A 25276-nucleotide genomic window follows, 5' to 3' on the forward strand; every position below is an offset into this window, starting at 1 on the left:
CAGCCAATTTTTTGTTCCCGCCTTGAACACGCGTCCGCCATGCCTCATTTATGTTTTAAACCTACCTTTTGTGTTCCCAAAGAAGAAAGAAAGCTTTATGCCATAACTGCTCTCCAACAGCATTAAAGAAGAAGAATGGCCGAGACCAAGAAGGACGCGCCTCGAGCAGGTAAGTGCATTAAAAGGAGTATGGTTTCTTGCGTATTCCACTACGTCCAACTTCTGTAGGTCAACAGAGTACCAGAAATGGTCGATTTTGTCAGTAGACTGTATCGCAGGCCCATAACATTTTGTAAATGCGGTTGGTGGCCATTTTTTACTCCACGCATAACCCGAAAGATATCTAGTTTTAGTTTTTTTTTTTTTTTGGTTAGCTGTTGACATAGAGAGTGAGTGAGGAATGTGAGGAAGAGTGAGTGAGGAATGTGAGGAAGCACAGCAGTGCGTCTGTAGCACGCAGCAGTGCGTGAATGTAAAAGAAAGGAGCAGCAACTAAATAGAATATAGAACACACACAACAGTATGAATGTTTTTTTTGTAAATCTGTCCTCTTTGGTGTGTGAAAACTCTGTCCTCTGTAAATAAATTTTAAGTTTTCACTATGTTAAAAATCCTGTGCTGAAAAACAGAGCTTCGTTCTCTTTTTAGTTTTTGTTTTTGGAATTTTACCAGAAAAATTCCCAACAAGAATGGCACATGACTCTCTACAGAGCTATGCTGGATGACACCAAATTTAAATTTAAATCGGTTCTTTTTCCAGTAGAAGATATTTGTGTTGACAATGCCGAAATTGCACAGTGCTCACACTTTGGTGGCTTCCAGTTGGATGGTCACTGCCTTTAACCACCGTTCCCTGTTCATGTTACCGCGACAACCATCGACCGGGAATATGATTCAAAAGTCCCTAACACGGCTAAACCGCGTGACAGCTCCACATCCAATTGGTTGGGTGTATCGGAAATCCGCAATTCAGTGGACGTTTCTTCGGTCCCTGCCCCACACGGCAGTGAATATGAGTTGAAGCAGCATATAAAGCCTCGTGATGCCCTTCGAATAACCAGATTCAATTCCTGCTCCGCATACATCGATTCTATTCTAAGCAGACCAGGGATTCGACTGGACCCTTCACCATTATCTGCTAAATTTGATCGATATCGTTTGCATCTATGGAGGTTTCTAGGGCTTTAACTTATGCCCATTTCCTTTTGATTGCCATTATCTGCACAGCTATATCTCCCACAGTTTATGCAGACGTCTACAGTGATATTGATGTAACATGGGGTGAAAACAACGCTTGGGTATTGAACAATGGCCAGGGATTGCAGCTTTCTCTTACCAATTATTCTGGTATTACGTTTAATCATATTCACAGATTTACTTATTTATATACAACTGTGTAGGTTTTGTCCCTGCAAATATAGATTAGCAGCTTTATGATATGAAACAGAAATATGATAATGGATATTGGATTTAATTAGGTTCGGGATTTCAATCGTATAAGGAGCTTTTGTTTGGAAGCGTTGATATCTCCATGAAACTGGTGCCCGGAAATTCCGCTGGTACCGTTACGACATGTTATGTGAGAATCCTGTTTCTCTGGAGATCATTTAATTTGTCCTGCGCATTTCATGAACAAAGAAACTTCTTAGGGCAACATTTAGATCAGCCTTCATTTTGTTTCATTTATGGGTATTCAAAATATTAAAATGCATGCACTTGGGTGGTGCAGTTATCTTCTACAGGTGAGGGGCACGACGAAATTGATATGGAGTTCCTAGGAAATGTTTCTGGGGAGCCCTACATTCTGCACACAAACATCTATGTGAATGGCTCAGCCAATAAAGAGCAGCAGTTCTATTTTTCGATTCGATCCAACCACAGATTTCCACAATTACTGCATTCTCTGGAACCCTCAGCAAATTGCGTAACACATTTCTATCCTTCCCCGCTTGGTTTCAACGTTCAATTCATTCGACTTTTGTTTTTGATTCAATCGCATTTTACATTTTAGTAGTGACTGATATATATTTATGAACTACATTTCAGGATTTTTGTTGATGGTTTGCCAATCAGAGTATTTGCAAATAACGAAAACATAGGCGTGCCATATCCGAATGAGCAGGCAACGATAGTGTTCTCTAGCATATGGAACGGAGACCAGTGGGCAACTCAAGGGGGACGGGTGAAAATAGATTGGTCCTCCTCACCCTTTGTGGCTTCCTATATGAATTTCAACACTGACGTCTGTGAATGGAATGGAAATGGCAGCACCTCGCAGTGTTGGGCCGCTAACTGGTGGAATCAGAACAGCTTGAACTATGCTCAACAAGGACAACTACAGTGGGTTCCCAGTAATTATCTCATATACGATTACTGCAAAGATTATGCCAGATTCAATTATCAACTTCCGGCCGAGTGCGCACAGCAACCACAGTAAAATATAATTGCAGTACAAATCTTAATGTATGCCGTTGAGGTTGGATTCCTTTCCGATTCCATTAAAATCCTATTCTATGAAAATAAAACCCCTCTTGGTCTAAAGAAAATCCAATTTCACCCCACCTTCCTTCGATTCGATTTTTTGTAAAGCAGATCTCAAAGATATGCACATGCAGCTTGTTGCAAGTTTGGGTTCTGGCCTGAACAAAATAAAAATAAAATGTTTTTTTTTTCCAATGTTCTGTGAGCATGTAAATGATTCGTCTCTTTGCCGTGTACTGATCGTATGTCCGTCAGTCTGTTCATTAATATTTTTAACAATTTAAACGCATTTTCAACAGTAATGTGGTTTGATATTAAACACTAATTTTGTACTACTCAAAGTTGTTTATATCATAATAGTGACATTTTTTTTTGAGAAAATTAATTTTGGTTATAATAATAATATTTTGTAAGACAAAATTAATTTTTTTATAATTACATTAATAAATATGATTAATATAAACCAATAAGAATATATATCAATCAAATATATAATATTAATATTTTTTCTAGTTAAGACTAACCTAAGTATTCATGGGGATTTGAACCGGTGACCTATCGCAAGGAGTGCCTTAACAGCGCACCCATTCACCATCAATCCAAAGCCCCATGGGCAATATATAATATTAATATTAAATAAATATAAATTTAATATTAATATCAATAAATATATAATAATAATAACAATATTTATTATTATTTTCATTACATATTTTTATTTTGATTATTCATTATTATTTATTATTATTATTATTAATTAATTAATTAATAATAGTATTATATATAATAGTATTTTAATATAATAGTATTATATATATATATAATAATACAAAAAAATTATTAATATTAATAAAAAAATATTATTTATATTATTTAATAAATAATAGTAATAAATCTCAATGATTAAAATTATAAAGCCTAGACTTATCATTAAACCCTAGGAAGAAGAACTCAATCATTAATATTAGAAACCCTAGGATCAATATTACAAATTCAATGTATTAATAAACCCATTAGATTAATATTAAAAGATCATTGGACTATCAAACTAAGGGAATAGCATTAAACCCTAGGATTAATATTAAACCCTACGAATATAAACACTAAGACTAATATTATAAACGCAAGGGATAGATAAACCCAAGGGATCGAAAGGGATGAATATTAAAACCAATGGTTGAGCTAGGTTGACCATGGTCAACATTATAAACTCAATATTGAAAGGCTATAATATTAAAAACCTAGTGTTTAACCCAAGTTTTGTAATGTAACAATGAGACATTGAATACATTCCAGTGTAATGTAACATTGGGACCATCGCTGTTAGATTAATTTTCATAGAGACAACCATTGTAAGAATATGACGTTGGCCAAAAGTTGAAAACTTGACCATCATTGACCATGGTTGATGATGGTAGACCATGGTAGACCTTGGTTGACAATGGTTGAGGATGGTTGCCCATGTTAGACCTCGGTTGACCATGATTGACAATGCTTAATTTTCATATTGAGACAATTTTGGTTATAATGTGACTTTGAACTATGGATGACCATGATTGATTTTATAAAACATGGTTGACCATGGTTGACCATGATTTATTTTATAAACCCAAGGGGTTAATATTATAAACCCAAAGTATATAAACCCTAAGATAAATATTATAAACCCTAAAATAAACATGGTTAACCAAGGTTGATTTTCATATTGAGACAATGCAATGTTGCACCATGGTTGACCATGCTTAAACATGATTGATTTTCATGTCAAGACAATCTTTGTCACAATGTGATGTTCGACCATGTTTGACCATGGTTGATTTTCATACTGAAAAAATCTTTGTCGCAATGTGACGTTGGACCATTGTTGGCCATGATTGATTTTATAAAACATGGTTGACCATGGTTTACCTTGGTTGATATTATAAACCCAAGCAAATAATAAACCCAAGGGATTACTACTAAAAGCTCATGAGATTATAAATCCAAAAGAATAATATTAAACCCAAGGGAATAACATAAACCCAAGGTATATAAACCCTAAGATAAATATTTTAAACCCTGAAATAAACATGGTTGACCATGGTTGGTTTTCATATTAGGATAATCTTTGTCACAATGCGACATGGGACCATGATTGACCATGGTTGACCATGATTGATTTTCATATTGAGACAATTGTTATCACATTTACACGTTGGACCATGGTTGCCCATGGTTGACCATTGATGATTTTCATATTGAAACAATCTTTGTCACATGCAACGTTGGACCATGGTTGACCATGGTTGTCACAATGTGATGTTGAACCATGGTTGACCATGATTGATTTTTGTATTCACACAATCTTTCTCACAATGTGACATTGGACCATGGTTGACCATGATTGATTTTCATATTGAGACAATCTTGGTCACAATGTGTCGTTGGACCATAGTTGACCATAATTGACCATGGTTGACCATGTCTGACCAATGTTGACCATGATTGACCATTCTTTACGGTGGTTGACAATGATTGAGCATGGTTGATTTTCATATTGAGACAATATTTTTCACAATGTGACGTTAGACCATGGTTGACCATGATTATAAACCCTAAGGGATTTATATTAAAAACTAGGATTGATATTATAAACCTTATGGATAATAATATACCATAGGAATAGGAACCCTTAGAACAATAAACCCAAGGGATTGATATTATAAACCCAAGGGAATAACAAACCTAAGATATTATCAACTCAAGGTAATAATATTAAACCCAGAGGATTAATATTATAAACCCTAAAAAAATATTATAAACCCTAAAATAAATATTATAAAACCTAAAATAAATATGGTTGACCATGGTTGATTTTCATAATGAGAAAATCCTTATCACATTGCGACATTGCACCATGGTTGACCATGTTTGATTTTCGTATTGAGACAATATTCGTCACAATGCGACATTGGACCATGGTTGATTTTCAAATTGAAACAATGTTTGTCACAATGAAACATTAGACCATGATTGACCATCATTGGCTATGGTTGACCATGACTGATCTTATAAAACATGGTTAACCATGGTTGATATTATAAGCACAGGCGAGCAATAAACCCAAGGGATTCTACTAAAAACCCAAGGGTTTATAAACCCAAGGGAATAATAAGAAACATAAGGGAATAATATAAACCCAAGGTATATAAACCCTAAGATATATATTATAAACTCTAATATAAACATGGTTGACCATGATTGATTTTCATATTGAGATAATCGTTGTCACAATGCGATGTTGGGCCATGCTTAACCATGGTTTACCATGATTAATTTTCATATCAAGACAATCATTGTCACAATTAGACGTTGAAACATGGTTGATTATGGATGATTTTCATATTGAGACAATCTTTTAAGACGTTGGACCATGGTCTACCATGGTGGTCACAACGTGATGTTGGACCATGATTATTGACCATGGAAGTAAACTAGCTCGAGCAATGGTAGCTTACCTCTTAGAAGAGATGTTGTCACTACATGCCTTTAAACTATGTTAGAATGAGGCTTGAAGTCCTATTTATTATTGAGAAATAATGGAAAACCCTAAACATCCAAAACCCAACCCTAGGAGATCAAGCACTGAAATTGTGGGCCCCATTGGGGTAAATTGGTACATCAAGTACCTGTGGTGATAATTTTGGCATATGATCTTCGTTTGATGTGCAAGATACCTCTTTAAAAATATCTATCCTAGGACTATAACTTTCTACTACAAATTTCAATAATTGAATCACATTTTCTTGTTTTACAAAAAAATGTCATTTAGGGCCTCAAAGCAGTTCTGGAAGTTTAGGACTTGAAAAATGACAAAAGTAGTAAATTGTGCTACAATTAAGGAAACTGAAAAACTGAAAGAAACAATGGTGGGTTTCTAAGTGGCATAGGCATGTGAGAACCAATATACATGTGGTTCACAAGAACATAAAGTATGAAAACTTGTAAAATCCTTATATGGCCTCAAGCAAGCACCGTGAGCCTGGTACAAGAAATTAATTGAGCATCATATGAAACTCAACTTCAAACATTATGATCTTGATGATGAAACTTTGTTTGTCAAGAAATTTGGCAAAAAAGTTGAATATCTTATGGTGTATGTAGATGATATTTTGATGACAGGGAACAATGAGGGCTACATTGCATCCATAAAGAAGGAATTGTAGAAAGGTTTTGAAATCGTAGATTTGCACTATGTTCACTACTATCTTGATATTGAAGTAACTCAACATCCAAAGTTCATATTTATATCTAAGAAGAAGTACATTGGAGATATTTTGAACATGTCTGGCATGATTGAGTGCAATCCTTTGACTACTCCAATGGAAGAGAACTTAAAGCTCATTTCCACTAAAGGAAAAGAATTTGAGTATGTAACAAAGTATAGGAAACTGATAGGAAGTCTCAACTACCTTACTACTACAACACCATACATTTCATTTGTTATTGGAATCCTCTCCTGGTTTATGCAAAATCATTGTGAGGGTCATTGGTCTACTATAAAAAGAGTTCTAAAGTACTTGAAGGGAACTCAAGACTTTGGACTTAAGTATACACAAGTGGGCAACTTCAACTTGATTGGGTACTTCGATTCAGACTTCGCTGGAGATAAAGAAACTGGGGTATCTACTTCAAGTTATTTTATGAGTCTTGGATCAAAAATTGTCTCCTAGAGGTCAGACAAACAAGTAGTTCCAACAGATTCGTAGGCTGAAGCAAAAACAAGTGCATTCAACTCCTCTTTTTATTGAAAACACTTAAAGTTGGCTAAGAACCTAAAGTTCCATGATCGAACAAAGCACATCAATACAAAATACAATCTTATTCGACATCATGTTGAGGCCAAGACAATCCACCTATGCCATTGTTCCACAAATGAGTAGATCATAGACATCTTCACTAAAGCGCTTGGAAGAGAAAAGTTTAAAATATTTAGAACGATGCTTGGACTCACCAACATCCCTTCATATTAAGGGGGCAAGGTTGACACCTAATCTTTGGGATTAGTTAAATCCATGTAAATATTGTAAATAGGAAAATAAAGAGAATTGGAAGTTTAAGAGACATTGGAAGACGAAACCCAATGGTCTACCTCTCCATGTATATATTCATGTTCCATCTTAATGAAAAATACAATTCAATTCATGGAGTTACATTGTGTCCTCAAAGAAATTTTGTACAAAAAGTAGATAATTCAATTTGAAACCAAATATGATATTCTCTCATTTTTTTAATAAAAAATAAAAAGAAAAATTCAAATTTAAGATCTATCCAGATCTGAAGAAAATGAGACTAATGGAAAAATCTCTGGGGTCCTATAGCAACAGGGAAATAGGAAAAATAAACAAAATACCAAGAAATTAAATACAAGAAGAGATCTTAACAAAACTAGGGCTAACTCCCAAGTGTGGTTTTGAGTTTTATTACGGGAGAATTTTCCCTGAGCTAGTAGGATACTTTTTACCTAGTAGATCCCGTAAGGATCTACCTAGAGTGGTGTGTGTAATGGTGAAGAGAAATCAACAGATCTAGACATAGTTTATTCTTATACAAGCAAGCCCCTTCCACAATTATATATGATACTTAAGTAAAGAGTTTGAAGGTTGGTACCAGGCAGCCTTATAGATTGGTGAAGTATTTTGGGCCTAACGTAGAGAGATACTCGCTCTTATCTAGAGATCCCACTCCCAACTACCATAAAGTATGACCTTGCACACATATGCCAACAATTAAGAACACAATAGCCTTCCATAGAGGGCTTATTAGCCTAAAAATAAAATGTGTAAGAAAATAACCTGAGCATATCATAGGTATAGGAAGGAAACAATAATATATTAATCATGAACAAAAAAATACACAAGATAATATACCCATGAAATACGCTCAACTCCTCCAACTTGCAACTTGAGTTCCTTCTCCCAATGCACCAGAGCTCCCACACTATAATATGGACCCTAGATCCTTCCCCATTTCCTCTTGGTGAGATTATATAGGTTCATTCTATCCTTTGAGAGATTATATCTAGACACCTAGGGGCTTGAGATGTTAGGAAACTTCTATAATCATGGAACCCTAGCCAATTCATACATAAGTGGGTCAATTTGATCTCCTTGGTGATGAAAAATTCTAGAAACATTTTCCCAATTATGACCTTTTTCGCAATGGTCTCAATTACGAAATTATTATTATATCATAATTATAAAATTTTCACAAGATAATTATCAGAAATAACTCAATTATGTAATTCCACCCTTTTAACATGGAATAAATCATACCTAAGTGAAACCAAAGGTGAAATGGGATGCATTGTATCCAACAAATTAGGTAGGTTAAACTTGGGTCACTATTACTATTATCGAGTGGCAAATACGGTTATAACACAAAAAATAAGACACTTGGAAGACTACCTTGAAAAGTAGACAAGGTTCGTAAGATTTCTTAGTCATGCCTTTTCATCTATGTTATGCATCATCTATGTTCATGAAACTAATGAATTATGTATTGTACCCTTATATACATTCATTTGTTAGTGTTTATTTGGATTGTATACTTTACATTGCTTTTTGGGAGAATCACATCTCACACTTGATATACAACACTGTTATGATAGATAGATCCATACTTATACTTGTAAGTTCCCATTTGAAACTCGTTTTCAATATTTTTGATATTCTCCATTGCATGTCATGTATGGAAAACAAAGGGGAGTGAAAAATATATCTCACAGACGATGCATTAAGAGTAGAAAAAAATGTTGAGAAGATTACAAAGATGAAATTGGAAGTATATGAGATGTTGAAGAAGTCACTAAAAAAAAAACAAGGCTAGTAATATTCAACATAGAATATATAATTCATTCATAGAGGGAGGAATAATATGGCTACAATTGTATAAGGAAAGAATATAGGGACCTAGTATAAATATCAAGTCTCTATGATATGATCCTTTTGAGATACTATAAAATGTGGGAGACAATGCTTATAGACTAAATATAACCCCATACATGAAAAATCACTTAGTGGTGAATGCATAAAATATCAAACTCTATGATCCTCCAATGTTATATGATAAAGAAGAGAAGGTGCTACCTTCCATAGATGACTTAGCTCTTGATGCTTAGGAAGAGTTGGCATAGCACATCATTTTGCAAAAGAGTTCTAAACTATAAGACATGGGAAATATGGATTTTGTAGATTGGGTTAAAAGAATAAGTTTGAGGAAAATAAAGATGGTACTCCAATAAGAATGCAAAGGAGAAATTTATTTGCCTCATTTAGTGAAAAACATTGGGGACCAACATCATCCCAAAATGGGGAGGTATGTTTCATCTTATATCATTATAGTACTTTTCACATATCTCAATGCTTTTATGTTGGATAATATGGAGGAATAAACTTGTAGGGAAACTTTTACTAGTAGATCCAAGTTGGAGAATTAGTCCAAAACCTCCTAAAGGGATTTTGACACATCAAATAATATTTTTGGGGCTGAACCTCCCATGCTTTATTGTTGGACCTCGTGAAACTATTCTAACCTAAGATATATTTCCAATAGTACATCAATTTCATCAATTGGAATTCATATTAAAATTAATTTCTTCCACAAGTTGACGTACCATTTTGACCATCATGGTACAAAGGGATGCCATGTTAAGCCCCGTTACTCATAGAAAATAGACCGACCACATATGGGCTATGAAGAAGAATCTAAAGGGGTTAACGTTGTAACTTTTATTAAGAGTTGAAGGACTTAAGCCTAACCCTAAATTAACTATCAAGATATGTTAAAATCAGTCCATGAGGAGCAATATGTGGCTCCTTTTAATTTTATTGTATCTTGCTCCATGGTATATCAAAACAACTAGGATTGGGAGTGAGAGAGCATAATAAAGGAAGTTAGTGTTTTGTAGTATCCTAACAAGATACATGTATCATGTAGCTTCTTAGAGAGTGTCTTCTCATTTGTGCTTGCATTTTTCCATTCCAAGGAGAAAAGCAATAAAGTAGCTTCCAACTAGCTTTTCCCTTGTAAGGGTTTCCTAGAGAAAATAGTTGTGTTCATTGTGGACATTGTGTGATTGTATTTGTTATTATCTATTTCTTACATTTTATCTATTTTGTACATAAGCAAAAATTTACTAATTAACTATTATGGATTATGAAATAATTTAACCATCATAGTATAGATTTATCTTATCTTGTCAAATTTATTGTAATGACCTATCTAGTGGATTAACCACAATAATTTATAGGTCAATATAAATAGTTATACATAAAGAAAAATGGGTTCATAATAATAGAGATCTGACTTCAAGAATTATGGAGACAAGCTCCTAGAAACTACATACTAGACATAATAATATCGAGAGACTCGGAGAGATTTTATCAAATACTCTGAGACTAGGAACTACTACATGAAACTAAGAGCTTCTAGAAGGCTATGTAGCTCTCACATGCATATTAAATAACATATAAACTATAACAAATTATAATGACGTATTAAGAACAATTTTCCCTAAAGTTCATGTAATTCTTGGGCTTTCTATGCGAGAAAAGTAACCACTGTGAGACTATTGGGCATTATACTTATGCATTGAGGGAGTCACAATGGGGTATTATAGTTATTGTTAAAAATAATGTTCATTTATCATTTTTTTAATTCTTTCAAACACTTGAAATTTTATCTCATAGAATTTTTTTCAATAAATAAAAAAAAATTGTAATTCATAGGCTATAGACTAAACTTTTAGATGCCATGAAATTCTATAACTTATGTTTTAAATGATGAAATTAATATAACAAAAATTAAAAACACAACTCAAAACATTTATAATTTTGTTAATTAAAAATTTGAAATTAACTTTGGAAGATTATTTATAATTAAAACCAATGGTTGACCATGGTTGACCTAGGTTAACCATGATCAATATTATAAACTCAATATTGAAAGGCTATAATATTATAAATATAGTATTTAACCCAAGTTTTGTAATGTAACAATGAGCCATTGAATAAATTCCAATGTAACATAACATTGTGACAGTCACTGTTAGATTAATTTTCATAGAGAGAAAATAATTATAAGAATATGACATTGGCCAAAGGTTGACCATCATTGACAATGGTTGATGATGGTAGACCATGGTAGACCTTGGTTGAAAATGGTTGATGATGGTTGACCATGTTAGACCTTGGTTGACCATGATTGACCATGCTTAATTTTCATATAGAGACAATCTTGGTTACAATGTGGCATTGGACTATAGATGACCATGATTGATTTTATAAACCCAAAGGGTTAATAATATAAACCCAAGGTATATAAACATTAGGATAAATATTATAAACCCTAAAATAAACATGGTTGACCAAGGTTGATTTTCATATTGAGATAATGCAATGTTGCACCACGGTTGACCATGCTTAAACATGATTGATTTTCATGTCAAGATAATATTTGTCACAATGAAATGTTGAACTATGGTTGACCATGGTTGATATTATAAACCAAAGAGAATAATAAACTCAAGGTATCTAAAACCTCTGATAAATATTTTAAACACTGAAATAAAAATGGTTGACCATGCTTGGTTTTCATATTGAGATAATCTTTGTCACAATGTGACATGGGACCATGTTCGACCGTGGTTGATGATGATTGATTTTCATATTGAGACAATCATTGTCACAATCACACGATAGATCATGGTTGCCCATTGTTGACCATGGATTATTTTCATATTGAAACAAACTTTGTCACATTCGATGTTGGACAATGGTTGACCACGGTTTTCATAATGTGATGTTGCACCATGGTTATTGACCATGGTTGACCATGATTTATTTTCGTATTGAGACAATCTTTCTCACAATGCAACATTGGACTATGGTTGGTTTTCATATTGAGACAATATTTGTCACAATTTGTCATTAGACCATGGTTGACCATAATTGACCATGTTTGACCAATTTTGACCATGATTTATGGTGGTTGACAATGATTGAGCATGGTTGATTTTCATATTGAGACAATATTTGTCACAATGTGACATTAGACCATGGTTAGCCGTGATTGTAAACCCAAGGGATTTATCTTAAACACTAGGATTATTATTATAAACCCTATGGATAATGTTATACCCTAGGAATAGGAACCCTTAGAACAATAAAGCCAAGGGATTGATATTATAAACCCAAAGGAATAATAAAGCTAAGAGATTATAAACTCAAGGGAATAATATTAAACCCAAAGGAGTAATATTATAAACCCAAAATATATAAACCCTAAGGTGAATGTTATAAACACTAAGATAGATATTATAAACCCTAAAATAAATATGGTTGACCATGGTTGATTTTCATATTGAGACAATCCTTATCACACTGTGATATTGCACCATGGTTGACCATGTTTTATTTTCATATCGAGACAATCTTTGTCAAAATGCAACGCTGGACCTGTTAGAAAATTATATATTACAGAGCAATGGAACACATAGAACACTACATAGATATAAACACATAAAATGCATAAAACCAGAGAGACACAGATATATGTGGTTCACCCAATTTGGGCTACGTCCAGCCCGAATAGCCAGTCCTTCCTTTCTATTATCCAGCAAAATGAAGAGACACAACCTACAGCAGATCTGTTGTAATATCCTCTATTTTCTCTCACAGTCTCACCTCTCTGTTTCTCACTCAGAGAATACACATCTATTACATAGCCTCAATACAATGCCCTCATACAAAGAGAGGGGTTGCATTCTAGGGCAAAAAACCCTAAACTAAACATAAGTTCTACCATCAGATCATCTACTTAATGAATGGCTCAGATTGACTAGAAATTACTAGACATTTACAAGGCAATTTTACATCTGGTTTTAGCTTTAGGGGCACTGCCCCAAAAACCCCTGCCGGGAGACCGCTGGCCCCGAAACTCCAACCGGGGTTCCCCCCCCGAACCCCCACAGGGGGGAAAAGTCCCCCTCGCACCCCCCGCGTGGAGGGGTGTACAAACCTCCTAGGTTATACATCCAGTTGAAACAAAGACCTCTAAATAATCATGCTCCATGCCCAACAATCTCCCACTTGGAGAATGATTGTAGCAACTCCACCGCTACTTCATTTGCTGGACAATGACTCCTCTTTGGACCTGGATTTTTCTCATCTTCATCGTCATCCTTGAAGACTAATTGAAACTGAGCATATTATCAGTTTCTCCTTGGTTACAACTTTTGTTAGCATATCTGCCGAATTCTGGCTAGTGTGTATCTTTTCCAGCTGCAACTCTCCATCTTCCAACACTGATCATATGAAATGGTATTTAAGCTGTATGTGTTTAGTCTTGGAATGAAATCTTGAGTTCTTTGCAAGATGAATGGCATTTTGTCTATCACTGTATAACATGACCATATCATGCTCCTTACCCAATTCACCCATAAACCTTTGTAACCAAATCATTTCTTTACTAGCCTCTGTAGCAGCAACATACTCTGCTTCTGTTGGTGAAAGTCCAATAACACTTTGGATTTTTCAAACCCAACTGACAGTTGTTCCACCTATAGTAAATACATATCCTGTAATGCTCCTCCTATTATCTCTGTCACCTGTCATATCTGCATCAACATATCCCTATAGAGAAATGTTTGAACCACCAAAGCATAATTCCTGATTTGTGGTACCTTTCAAATATCTGAGAATCCATTTCACTGCCATCCAATGTTCCTTTCTTGGATTGTTCATGTACCTGCTTACAACTTCTACTGCATGTGCAATATCAAGCCTTGTGTAGACCATTGCATACATTAAGCTTCCAACTGCTCATGCATATGGAACTTTATACATATAATCCATGTCTTCTTGGGTCTTTAGGCACATTTCCTTACTAAGTTTGAAATGGCTAGCAAAAGGTGTACTAACTGGTTTCACATTATTCATATTAAATCTTTTCAACACCTTTTGTATGTACTCATTCTGAGACAATGTTAATTTGTGATTTTTCCTGTCTCTAGTTATTCTCATACCAAGGATTTGTTTTGCAGCTCCCAAATCCTTCATTGTAAATGAATTTTCCAATTTTCTTTTGAGCACATTTATTTCCTGCATTTTAGACCCTGCAACAAGCATTTCATCTACATACAATAACAATATAATATAGCTGCCATCATTTTTCTTTTTCAGATAAAGACAATGATCAGATTGACATCTAGCATAACCTTGTTCAAACATAAACTTGTCAAATTTTAGATACCATTGCCTTAGAGCCTGTTTTAAGCCATACAAGCTCTTCTTCAGCCTACACACTAGTTTCTCCTTCCCTTTTACCTCATATCCTTGTGGTTGTTGTATATATATCTCTTCTTCCAAATCCCCATGGACAAAGGTTGTCTTTACATCTAACTACTCAAGATGCAAATATTCAACTGCTACTACACTTAAAATAATTCTGATTGAAGTCATTATAACAACAGGAGAAAATATTTCATCAAAATCAATACCTTTCTTCTATGCAAACCCCTTCACCACAAGTCTATCTTTGTACCTTTGTTTTCATCGACCTTCTTCCTTCAACCTGTAAACCCATTTATTCTTCAATGTAGTTTTTCCTACAGGCAACCTGACTAAGTCCCATTTCTAGTTATGCATTAAGGAGTCAATCTCTTCTTCCATGGCTACCTCCCACTTCTTCCTGCTTTCAACCTGCATTGCTTCTTCATAACATTCAAGTTCACCAGAATCAGTCAACAATAAGTAATATAATGAAGGAGAGTATCGTTCAGGGGGTATACTTATCCTGGTAGATCTTCTAACACCACTTTCAAGTGTTTCAGGTGCCTCTTGCTGTTGTGGTGGTTGATGTTGTTGTGGTTGTTCATTATTATTATTTTTAGGCACCTTTACATTTTCAGTGATCTCATCAAGAACTGTGTATTCCTTGTTTTCTTTTTCATGTTTCTTTTCCTGCAACTGATTCTTATACAAGACCTTTCATTGAATATTACGTCTCTGCTCCTAATGATTTTGTGATTTTCATAATCATATAAGTGATAACCAAAATCATTAACACCATATCCAATAAAGGTACATTTCTTTGATTTTTCCTCAAGCTTTTTTCTATTTACTTTATTAATATGGACAAAGGCATCACAACCAAAAGACTTTAAAAAACATTAGTTTACCTTTTTACCTATCCATGCTTCCTCTGGAAAACCACCATCCAAGGAACTTGAAGGCCCTCTGTTTATTAGATAAACAACAGTATCTACAGCATCTACCCAAAATTGTAAAGGCAATCCTGCATGCAATCTCATGCACCTTGCATGGTCCATGATTGTTCTACTCATCCTTTCTGACACACCATTTTCTTGTGGTGTTCTTTGTACTGTCTTCTCTCTGTGAATTCCATGCTCTGAACAGTACCTATCAAACTCTTTGCTACAATATTCACCTCCATTATCTGATCTGAGACACTTCAATTTCTTTCATATCTCAATTTCAACCAAAGCTTTCCATTTCTTGAAAGTATCAAATACATCAAATTTATTCTTAATACAATAAATCCATTTTTTTCTAGTTGCATCATCAATAAAAGTAACATAATAACTAGAGCCGCCGAAAGATGATACATGAGCAGGTCCCCGTACATTTGTATGCACAAGCTCTAATTTTTCGCTCTTCTTTTCTTTCCCAACTCTGAGAAATCTGACTCTCTTCTGTTTTCCATAAATGCAATTATCACAGAAGTCCAAATCAACATTCTTCAAACCTGGCATCAAATTCCTTGAGTGAAGAATCTTCATCCCCTTCTCACTCATGTGTCCGAGCCTATGATGCCATAATGTTGCATCTGCTCCTTTGGAAGTTAATGCATTAATAGAGTTAGAAATACCATTACATAAATACAATGTACCAACCTTTTTGCCTTTTGCTATTACCAGGGCTCCTTTGGTGACCTTCCAAGCTTTATCTGTGAAAGTTTTCACACAACCTTCACCGCCTAACTACCCTGTTGAAATTAGATTCTTCTTTAGATCTGGAACATGTCTTACCTCCTTTAGTAGCCATTGGTTTCCATTCTGCTGTTTTACAAGAACCTTTCCATTCCAACAATTTTACAGGGTTTATCATCACCCAAATGGACTTGTCCAAAATCTCCTTGAACACAGTCATGAAAATATTTCTTATCAGGTGTGGCATGGAATGAGGCCCCTGAATCTACCACTCAAGAATTAGTAATATTTTCAAAAGAAAGAATCAAAGCATCTTGTAACATCTCACCTGTCTTATTTGCTTCATGATTGTTTTCTTGCTATGCATCTCCTTCTTTTCCCTTCTGAGATCTACTGTCTTTCTTTACGTTTCCTTTCTTTCCACATTTCCAGCACACTATCCCTGATCTAGACTTGGATATGCCTTTCCTTGATTTACTGCGATATCCTAAGCTCTTTCCTCTTTCCATTTTTCTTCCCCTAGACTCTGCACTTAAAGCATTACCCGATGTCTCATCGGAGCTTTTCCATTGCATTTCCTTGCTAAGGATAACACTGACAACATCATCAAACTTTAAAGTTTTAGATCCAGAAACAGAGTTACTAATGGCCATTACTAAACCATTCCAACTTTCTAGCAATGAGCACAATAATAACAAAGCTCTAACTTCATCATCAAAGTTTACCCCTACAGAAATTAACTAACTTGTAAAAGTATTAAAATCATTTAAATGGTCTGCAACAAATCCACCTTCTGACATCTTCATATTAAATAGCCATTTCATAAGAAATACCTTGTTTGAGGCTAAGGGTTTTTCATATAGTTTCGCCAATGCCTTAATCAAACCCTCCGTCATTGTTTCCATCAAAATGTTGAAGGCGACCAACGCTGTGAGGCACAACTATACTATTTTGAGTGCCTTTCTATCAAGAAGGTTCCATTCTTCATCTGTCATACCTATCAACATCTTTGTTATTCCGCCCAATGGTAGGTACAGATCTTTCTGATACAGATAATCTTCCATCTGCATCTTCCACAGTGAGAAGTTTTGGTCGCTAAATTCCTCGACCCTAAAATTACCATATTCTGCCATTTCTCCCACTCGAATGAGGAACCCTTCTTTCCTGCGAGTTTATCAGCCAAATAGACCTTCGGCTCTGATACCAGTTGTTAGAAAATTATATATTACAGAGCAATAGAACACATAGAACATTGCATAAATATAAACACATAAAACATATAAAAGTAGAGAGACACAGATATACATGGTTCACCCAGTTTGGGCTACATCCACCCCGAACAGCTAGTCCTTCCTTTCTATTATCCAGCAAAATGAAGAGACACAACCTACAGCAGATCCGATGTAATATCCTCTGTTTTCTCTTACAGTCTCACCTCTCTATTTCTCCCTCAGAGAATACACATTTATTACACAGCCTCAATACAATGCCCTCATACAAAGAGAGGGGTTGTCTTCTAGGGCAAAAAACCCTAAACTAAACATAAGTTCTACCATCAAATCATTTACCTAATGAACGACCCATATTGAATATAAATTAATATACTTTTACAAGGCAATTTTACATCTATTTTTAGCTTTGGGGGTGCTGCCCGCGAAACCCTCGCCAGGGGACCGCTGGCCATCGAACCCCCCAGCCAGGGGGTATCATCCCCACCCCTCGCGGGGCACAAGCGCCCCCCGCACCCCCCCACGTGGAGGGATGTACAAACTTCCTAGGGTATACATCCGGCGGAAACAAAGACCTCTAAATAATCATACTCCATACCCAACAGGACCATGGTTGATTTTCATATTGAGACACTATTTGTCACAATGCGAAGTTGGACCATGGTCGCCCATGATTAACCATGGTTGACCATGATTGGTTTTCATATGGAGATAACCCTTGTCACAATGCAACATTGCACCATGTTTGACCATGCTTGACCATGATTGATTTTCATATTGAGACAATCGTTGTCACAATGTGACGTTGGACCATGGTTGATTTTCATAATGAAACAATCTTTTGTCACAATGTGATGTTGGAACATGGTTTACCATGATTGATTGTGTTTGACTATGACTGATCTTATAAAACATGGTTAACCATAGTATATATTATAAACCCAAGCGAGTAATAAGCCCAAGGGATTACTACTAAAATCCCAAGGGATTATAAACCCAAGGGCATTATAATAAACCTAAGGGAATAATATAAACCCAAGGTATATAAACCCTAAGATACATATTATAAACCTTCATATAAACATGGTTGACCATGGTTGATTTTCATATTGAGATAATCTTTATCGCAATGCGATGTTGGGCCATGCTTGACCATGGTTTACCATGATTAATTTTCATATCAAGACAATCGTTATCACAATTAGGCTTTGGACCATAGTTTACGATGGATGATTTCCATATTGAGACAATATTTTTCACAAGAAGATGTTGGGCCATGGACTACCATGGTTGTTAGAATGTGAGGTTGGACCATGATTATTGACCATGGAAATAAACTAGCTCGGTCGATGGTAGCTTATATCTTAGAAGAGATGTTGTGGCTACATGCCTTCCAACTGTGTTACAATGAGGCTCGAACTCCTATATATTATTGAGAAACAATAGAAAACCATAAACATCCAATAACCTAACCCTAGGAGATGAAGTGCCAAATCTGTGGGCCCCATTGGGGTAAATTGGTACATCAACTCCCCGTGGTAGTAACTTTGGCGTACAATCTATGTTTGACATGCAAGATACCTCGATAGAAAGACTTATTCAAAGACTATAACTTTCTACTACATATTTAAAAGATTGATTCACATTTTCCCATTTTCCAAAAGAATGTCATTTAGGGCTTCAAAACGGCTCTAGAAGTTTAGGACTCGAAAAAATGCCAAAAATAGTAAACTGCGCTACAGTTGAGGAAGCTGAAAAACTGAAAGAAACAATGGTGGGGTTCCAAGTTGAATAGGCAACTAGCCACCAATATCCACTTGGATCATGAGAAGATAAAGTATGCAAATTTTTAAAATCCTTATATGGCCTCAAGCAAGCACTATGAGCCTCGTATGAGAAGTTAACAGAGCATCTTCTAAAACTCAACTTCAAACATTATGATCTGGATGATGAAACTTTATTTGGCAATAAATTTGGAAAAAATGTTGTATATCTTGTGGTGTATGTATATTATATTCTGATGACATGGAACAATGAGAGCTACATTGCATCCATAAATAAGGAATTTTTGAAAGGTTTTGAAATGGAAGATTGGTGTTATGTTCACTACTATCTTGGTATTGAAGTAACTCAACATCCAAAGTTTATATTTCTCTCTCAGAAGAAGTACATTGGATATCTCTTGAACAACTTATCCATGACTAATTGAAATCCTTTGACTACTCCAATGGGATAGAACTTAAAGCTCACACCCACTAAAGGAAAAGAATTTGAGGATGCAACGAAGTATAGGAAACTCGTAGGAAGTCTCAACTACCTAACTACTACCACACCATACATTTCATTTGTTATTGGAATCCTCTCCTGGTTTATGCAAAATCCTTGTCATGGTCATTGGTCTAGTATAAAAGGAGTTATAAAGTACTTTGAAGGGAACTTAAGACTTTGGACTTAAGTACAAACAAGTGGGTGACTTCAGCTTGATTGGATATTGCGATTCAAACTTCTATGTAGATAAATAAACTGGGGTATCTACTTCAAGTTATGCCATGAATCATGGATCAGGAGTTTTCTCCTAGAGGTCATGCAAACAAGAAATTCTAGCATATTCCACAATTGAAGCAGAATATGTGGTGGTAGCTGAAGAAACAAAGGAAATTGTGTGGTTCAAGAAAATTCAGGAAGATTTGGAGGAGAAACAAGTGCATTCAACTCCTCTCTTTATTGGAAACACTTCTGCAATAAATTAGGCTAAGAACACAAAGTTCCATGATCAAACAAAGCACATCAATACAAAACACCATCTGATTCGACATCATCTTGAGGCCAAGACAATTCACGTATGCCATTGTTCCACAAATGAGAAGATCACAAACATGTTCTGTTATGCTCTTAACCTACAAAATGATACCCAAATACAGAATATGCGAAGAAAAGATACCCAAAACACAGAATAGCAATGATTTTATTATTCAGAGAGTAATGTTCACTTGCCTCTTCGAGGGGGAAACCTCCAATAGATCAGAGCTCGACTACAAAATAAGACACAATGCTCCTCGCAGGGAGTCTCTATCCTTTATATATGACTCATACATGCAATACCATGGGCCAATATCGTGGGATTTATTAATACCATCTATCTAATACTACAGCCCATTTGCAACTAACTGTGGTTCCGTCATTAATTGCGGATTAACCACTTACAATTATTAATGTGGGCTTTATTGACTCTTCACTATGACGTGATCCCATTACATAAATAAGGGGGTTAGGGTGGGACCCTAACATGCCCTCCCCTTAAGACGAGCCTTGTCTTCAAGGCTGAAGCTGCAGAAACTGCTGAAGAATAGTGGCTGGTTCCCAAGTTGCATCTTCCGGAGAGGTGTCTTTCCATTTGACGAGGACTTCCTTAATCATGCGGCTGTGCAGTTGCTTGTCTCGTGTGTCTAGGACCTGTTCGGGTTGAAGCCAGATGGACCCTTCTTCGTCCAATTCAGGTAGACTGGTCTGAATTCTACAATTGTTCCCAATCACTTTCTTGAGGCATGAGACATGGAAAACTGGATGGATTTTTGCAGTAGCTGGCAAGGCCAACTTATAGGCCACTTCTCCAATGCACTGAAGTACTTGATATGGTCCGTAGAATTTGGGAGAGAGTTTCTGACACCCCTTGTCCTTGAGTGATGTTTTCTTATATGGTTGTAGCCGTAAATAGACCTGATCCCCTTCTTGAAATTGGCGCTCTGAGCGATGCTGGTCTACCTATTGCTTCATGTGGTTCTGAGCTTGATGAAGATTCTCTCGAAGATGGGCGAGCATGGTTGCGCGGTGTTGTAGGAGTTGATCCATTGCTTGTACTTTTGAGCATCCCTTGAGATACGAAGTAGGTGAAGGCGGGAGTTGACCATATACTGCTTCATAGGGAGTCATTTTGGTGGTGGCATGATAGTTGGTGTTATACCACCATTCAGCCAGAGGTAACCACTGTACCCAAAGGTGTTGCTTTTCTGAAGTGAACACCTAAGGTAGGTTTCTAGACATTTGTTGACGGCTTCAGTTTGACCATTTGTTTGCGGATGATAGGAAGTACTGAGTTTGAGTTGAGTGCCTTGTATTCTGAAGAGTTCTTGCCAAAAATTACTGGTGAAGATCGGGTCGCGGTCGGACACAATAGAAGTGGGCATGCCATGCAATTTGAAGATCTGATCCATGAAAGATTGAGCAAACAAAGTTGGTGTAAACGGGTGGGGTAGGGCGCAGAAATGAGCATACTTCGACAGTCGGTCCACAACCACCATGATGACTGACTTGTTCCCTGACTTTGGAAGACCTGTAATGAAATCCATAGAAACCTCCATCCAAATTGATGCCGGAATGGGCAATGGTTGTAATGTGCCTAGTGTGTTGATGGTTTCCCCTTTGTGGCATTGACAGACATCACATTCTGCTATGAAAGTAAGGATGTCCTTTTTCATGCCTGTCCAAAAAAATGATCTTCTGGTGCGAGCATACGTCTTCTGAAAGCCGGAATGTCCTGCAATGGGAGATGAGTGCAATTCTGCCAAAATGCGACTTTTGAGGGTGGATGTTGGTGATATTATGACTCCGTCCTTGTAGCGAAGAATATCATCCTGCCACGAGTAGCCCTTGGTGGAATTTGGATCTACTTGCAATTGAGAAATGAGTTGGGAGAGCCCGGGGTGTGAAAACCATTCCCTGTGAGCCTCTTCAATCCATTCTAGAATGGGGAGGTGTTATAGGGAAAAGTGTCTATATAGAACTGCTCTATCCCAATAAGGTGTGACAGCTGCCTTAGAAACAAACAAAGAAAAGCTACTTTCGTTTTTCCTTTATGAATTATAGATAGAGAGGAACAGAAAGACTAACCTCTGTCTTGTGCTAATCTCCTGGTTTGATCCCTCTCTTCTTTGATAGTCCTCAGCTACCTGCTCCCTTGCACGCCCAGCTTCACAGAGTACCTATAATATCACAGAAGCATAGCACTATACAAATACATGGATCTATATTCATAAAAAATCTAGGATTAGATGTAAATTGACCATACAAATGTAACAAGCATCAATGATACAAAAGCATGGAGGAAAACTCAAATAGCTTTTATTGATAAACAAGAAAAGAGCCAAGAGGAATTACAACCAGTTGTTCTGACCCAGCATCAACCTCCCAGCAAAGAAGCCCCTATTCACCTCAAACAAAGCTTAGATCACCCAACAATCTGATGTTTGTCTCAAGAAACCAACAACAATTCCTTACAATATGCAAAATTCCAGCCTCTGGATCTCTGGGATGAGGGATCCATATATAGATATCTGTAAGGGGGATGAGTCAGCTTGTGATTTGATTATTGTCTTCTCTCTGATAGTTCTTGCTTCCACTTGGAGACTGATGCCCCCTTACTCATCCTTGGTCGAATTCAGTGAGGCAAGTGTCACAGGAGAAGATTCTGGAAGCTTCTATTGCCTCTCCACCTCGCAGAATGACACTGCCATTTGTCATTTCTCGCCCATCACACCCCATAGAAGGGACTTTTGAAATGCAACGCACCCTCACAGTGTATTTGGGTGAGATGCAACGCACTTAGCCAGTGGAGCAGCTGCAATGATCCTGTTTTGACCAATTCTGAGCAGTTTCTCATGGAGAACTTCTGGGAGAAGCTGTAATCTGTTGACCTTGTTCCTTTAGAGGTTAGAACAACACTTTTAGGGACTTAGGAGCCCTTGGTTTATGGACATTTCATGCTTGGGATTGTAGGGCCCAAAAATGTCTATAACAGTTGCCCCCTAAAGTATGAGGCCGATAATCTTTTGGTGTCGGGTGAAATGCTTTATTATGAGGATCCGAAGTTCTTTCAATGCTGGGAGGAGACCTGTAATAAGATACAATACAATACATTATCTTCATACTATTTTCATGATCTAGCTGAGGCGGGCATTCCCATTCTCAGCTTTATAAATTCATTTTCATGTACATAGGACAAACAATCGTCTGAGTGTAGACTGATGATTCTGATAGAGGCATCATCCTTTTAAGTGGATGATTATCTGTACAGCAATGATGTACATTTAATGTCTTTATTTCCCTCAATATATATCGCAGCCCGGATGGATGAAACTAGATCCGGGGTCTTCAATCTCGTCCGATCTTTACTCGAAGTACAAGTCGATCCATGTGAGAAATGTTCTGAAGTCGAACATGGAAAGACATCGCTTGATTACCAGTCAATGATGTAAATTGTTAACAAGCATGAGAGGAATCACCGATAATGATAATGACCCTCAAGGTACTGCAGTACAATTCACGTGGTGTGAATAAAGGACTTGGTGTCGAACACCACGAAAAATCTTTCGGTCGAAGGCCATTGATGTAAACCTGTCACCGGAAGTGAGAAACTTGCCATTGAGGCATGCAAGCTTCAAAGTACTGAATGGGGTGTTCCTAGATCAACTTCTTGGATAATGAGCTGATGTCGACAAGAATTGATCCATCACAGGAGGGCCTTAATGAATCCCACATCAATGACACGGAATAGAGCAAATGATTTTAAACAGAGGTCAAAACGATCTGGTGATATAAGGTTCAGGGTCGCGGTCATGAAAGAATGGAGTATAATGTATGGTAGTGGGTGAGACACAGGTGAATTCTCTGAATGACTTCTCTTGAACATATCGGCAACACTGACGTGATACATTGGTAGCATTAATCCCAAATGTGGATGGCATGGCGTGACCATGGTGATGTGACCGGTGAATGAAACAACCCAACCCGACTCGGACGCGGAGTGGAAGTGTCATGTTACAGAGCGACTTGCTACCAACAAAGTTTCTTCAAGTTTTCTTCCCAATTTTCCCCAGCCATTTCTGACCAGTACCTCTTTATTTTTGTCAAGCCTGAGGAGGATAACATATGCTTGTTCTATAATTTTCCTTTCGAGAAAACCCATCGCTATGTTTTAACGAGCCTAGCAATAGTGAAACTCGTTCTCGTCTATAGACAAGTTTGTCACTATTAATATTTTTAACGAGTTTAATGACAAAGATAACTTGGTCCTTTTCAATTTTAGAGAGTCTGAAAAGGAACTTAAAGGTAACTCCAAAATTCATTTTTCGTCATCTAATCCCTTAAGTCCGAAAAAGTATAAAACAATACAGAAGGGATGAATTTTCGATACTTTTAACGAGCCGAACAAAACAAGCGCTCGATATTTTTGTGTAATAATCCCTCAGGTCCAAAAAGATTAAAATCTAGAGGAGGGATAACACTTCCTGTCCCTTTAACGAGCTGGAGAGGCCAATGGCTCGGCAATCTTTTCATATTTTACGAGTCAGTTGAAAAGAGCTTAAAAGGAGACTCGTCTTTTGAGGAACAAGTGATAAAACGGGTAGCAACTGATTCCAGGTAAGGTTTGGAATTTTCCAATCACAGCAGTGTCATAAGGATGGCTAGTGAAATCACTCTTCGCAGATGTTCCTCAAAATGGGTAAACAATCAAATGGAGGTGAATGATCAGCCAATGAAAAAGTGAAGGTGATGGTGCAAACACGACCAAGGCTTTAAC

The 25276-nt window shown here is 36.5% G+C and overlaps 1 protein-coding gene across 1 annotated transcript in view; it reads left to right on the forward strand.

Annotated features, from left to right (window-relative positions):
• The first annotated feature begins 1078 nt into the window (after positions 1-1078).
• LOC149164892 (xyloglucan endotransglucosylase protein 7-like) overlaps positions 1079-25276 on the forward strand; it is a 104950-nt gene continuing 80752 nt past the window's right edge. Inside the window, exon 1 of the mRNA XM_089432192.1 lies at positions 1079-1347. Coding sequence (XP_089288318.1) covers positions 1167-1347 — 181 coding nt within the window. The 5' untranslated portion in view covers positions 1079-1166. The remainder of the gene's footprint in view (positions 1348-25276) is intronic.

This window comes from Pinus tabuliformis, chromosome 5_1, assembly GCF_031772625.1.
Source record: "Pinus tabuliformis cultivar Carrire ecotype Pingquan chromosome 5_1, CPIR1, whole genome shotgun sequence".
NCBI classification, from domain to species: Eukaryota; Viridiplantae; Streptophyta; class Pinopsida; order Pinales; family Pinaceae; genus Pinus; species Pinus tabuliformis.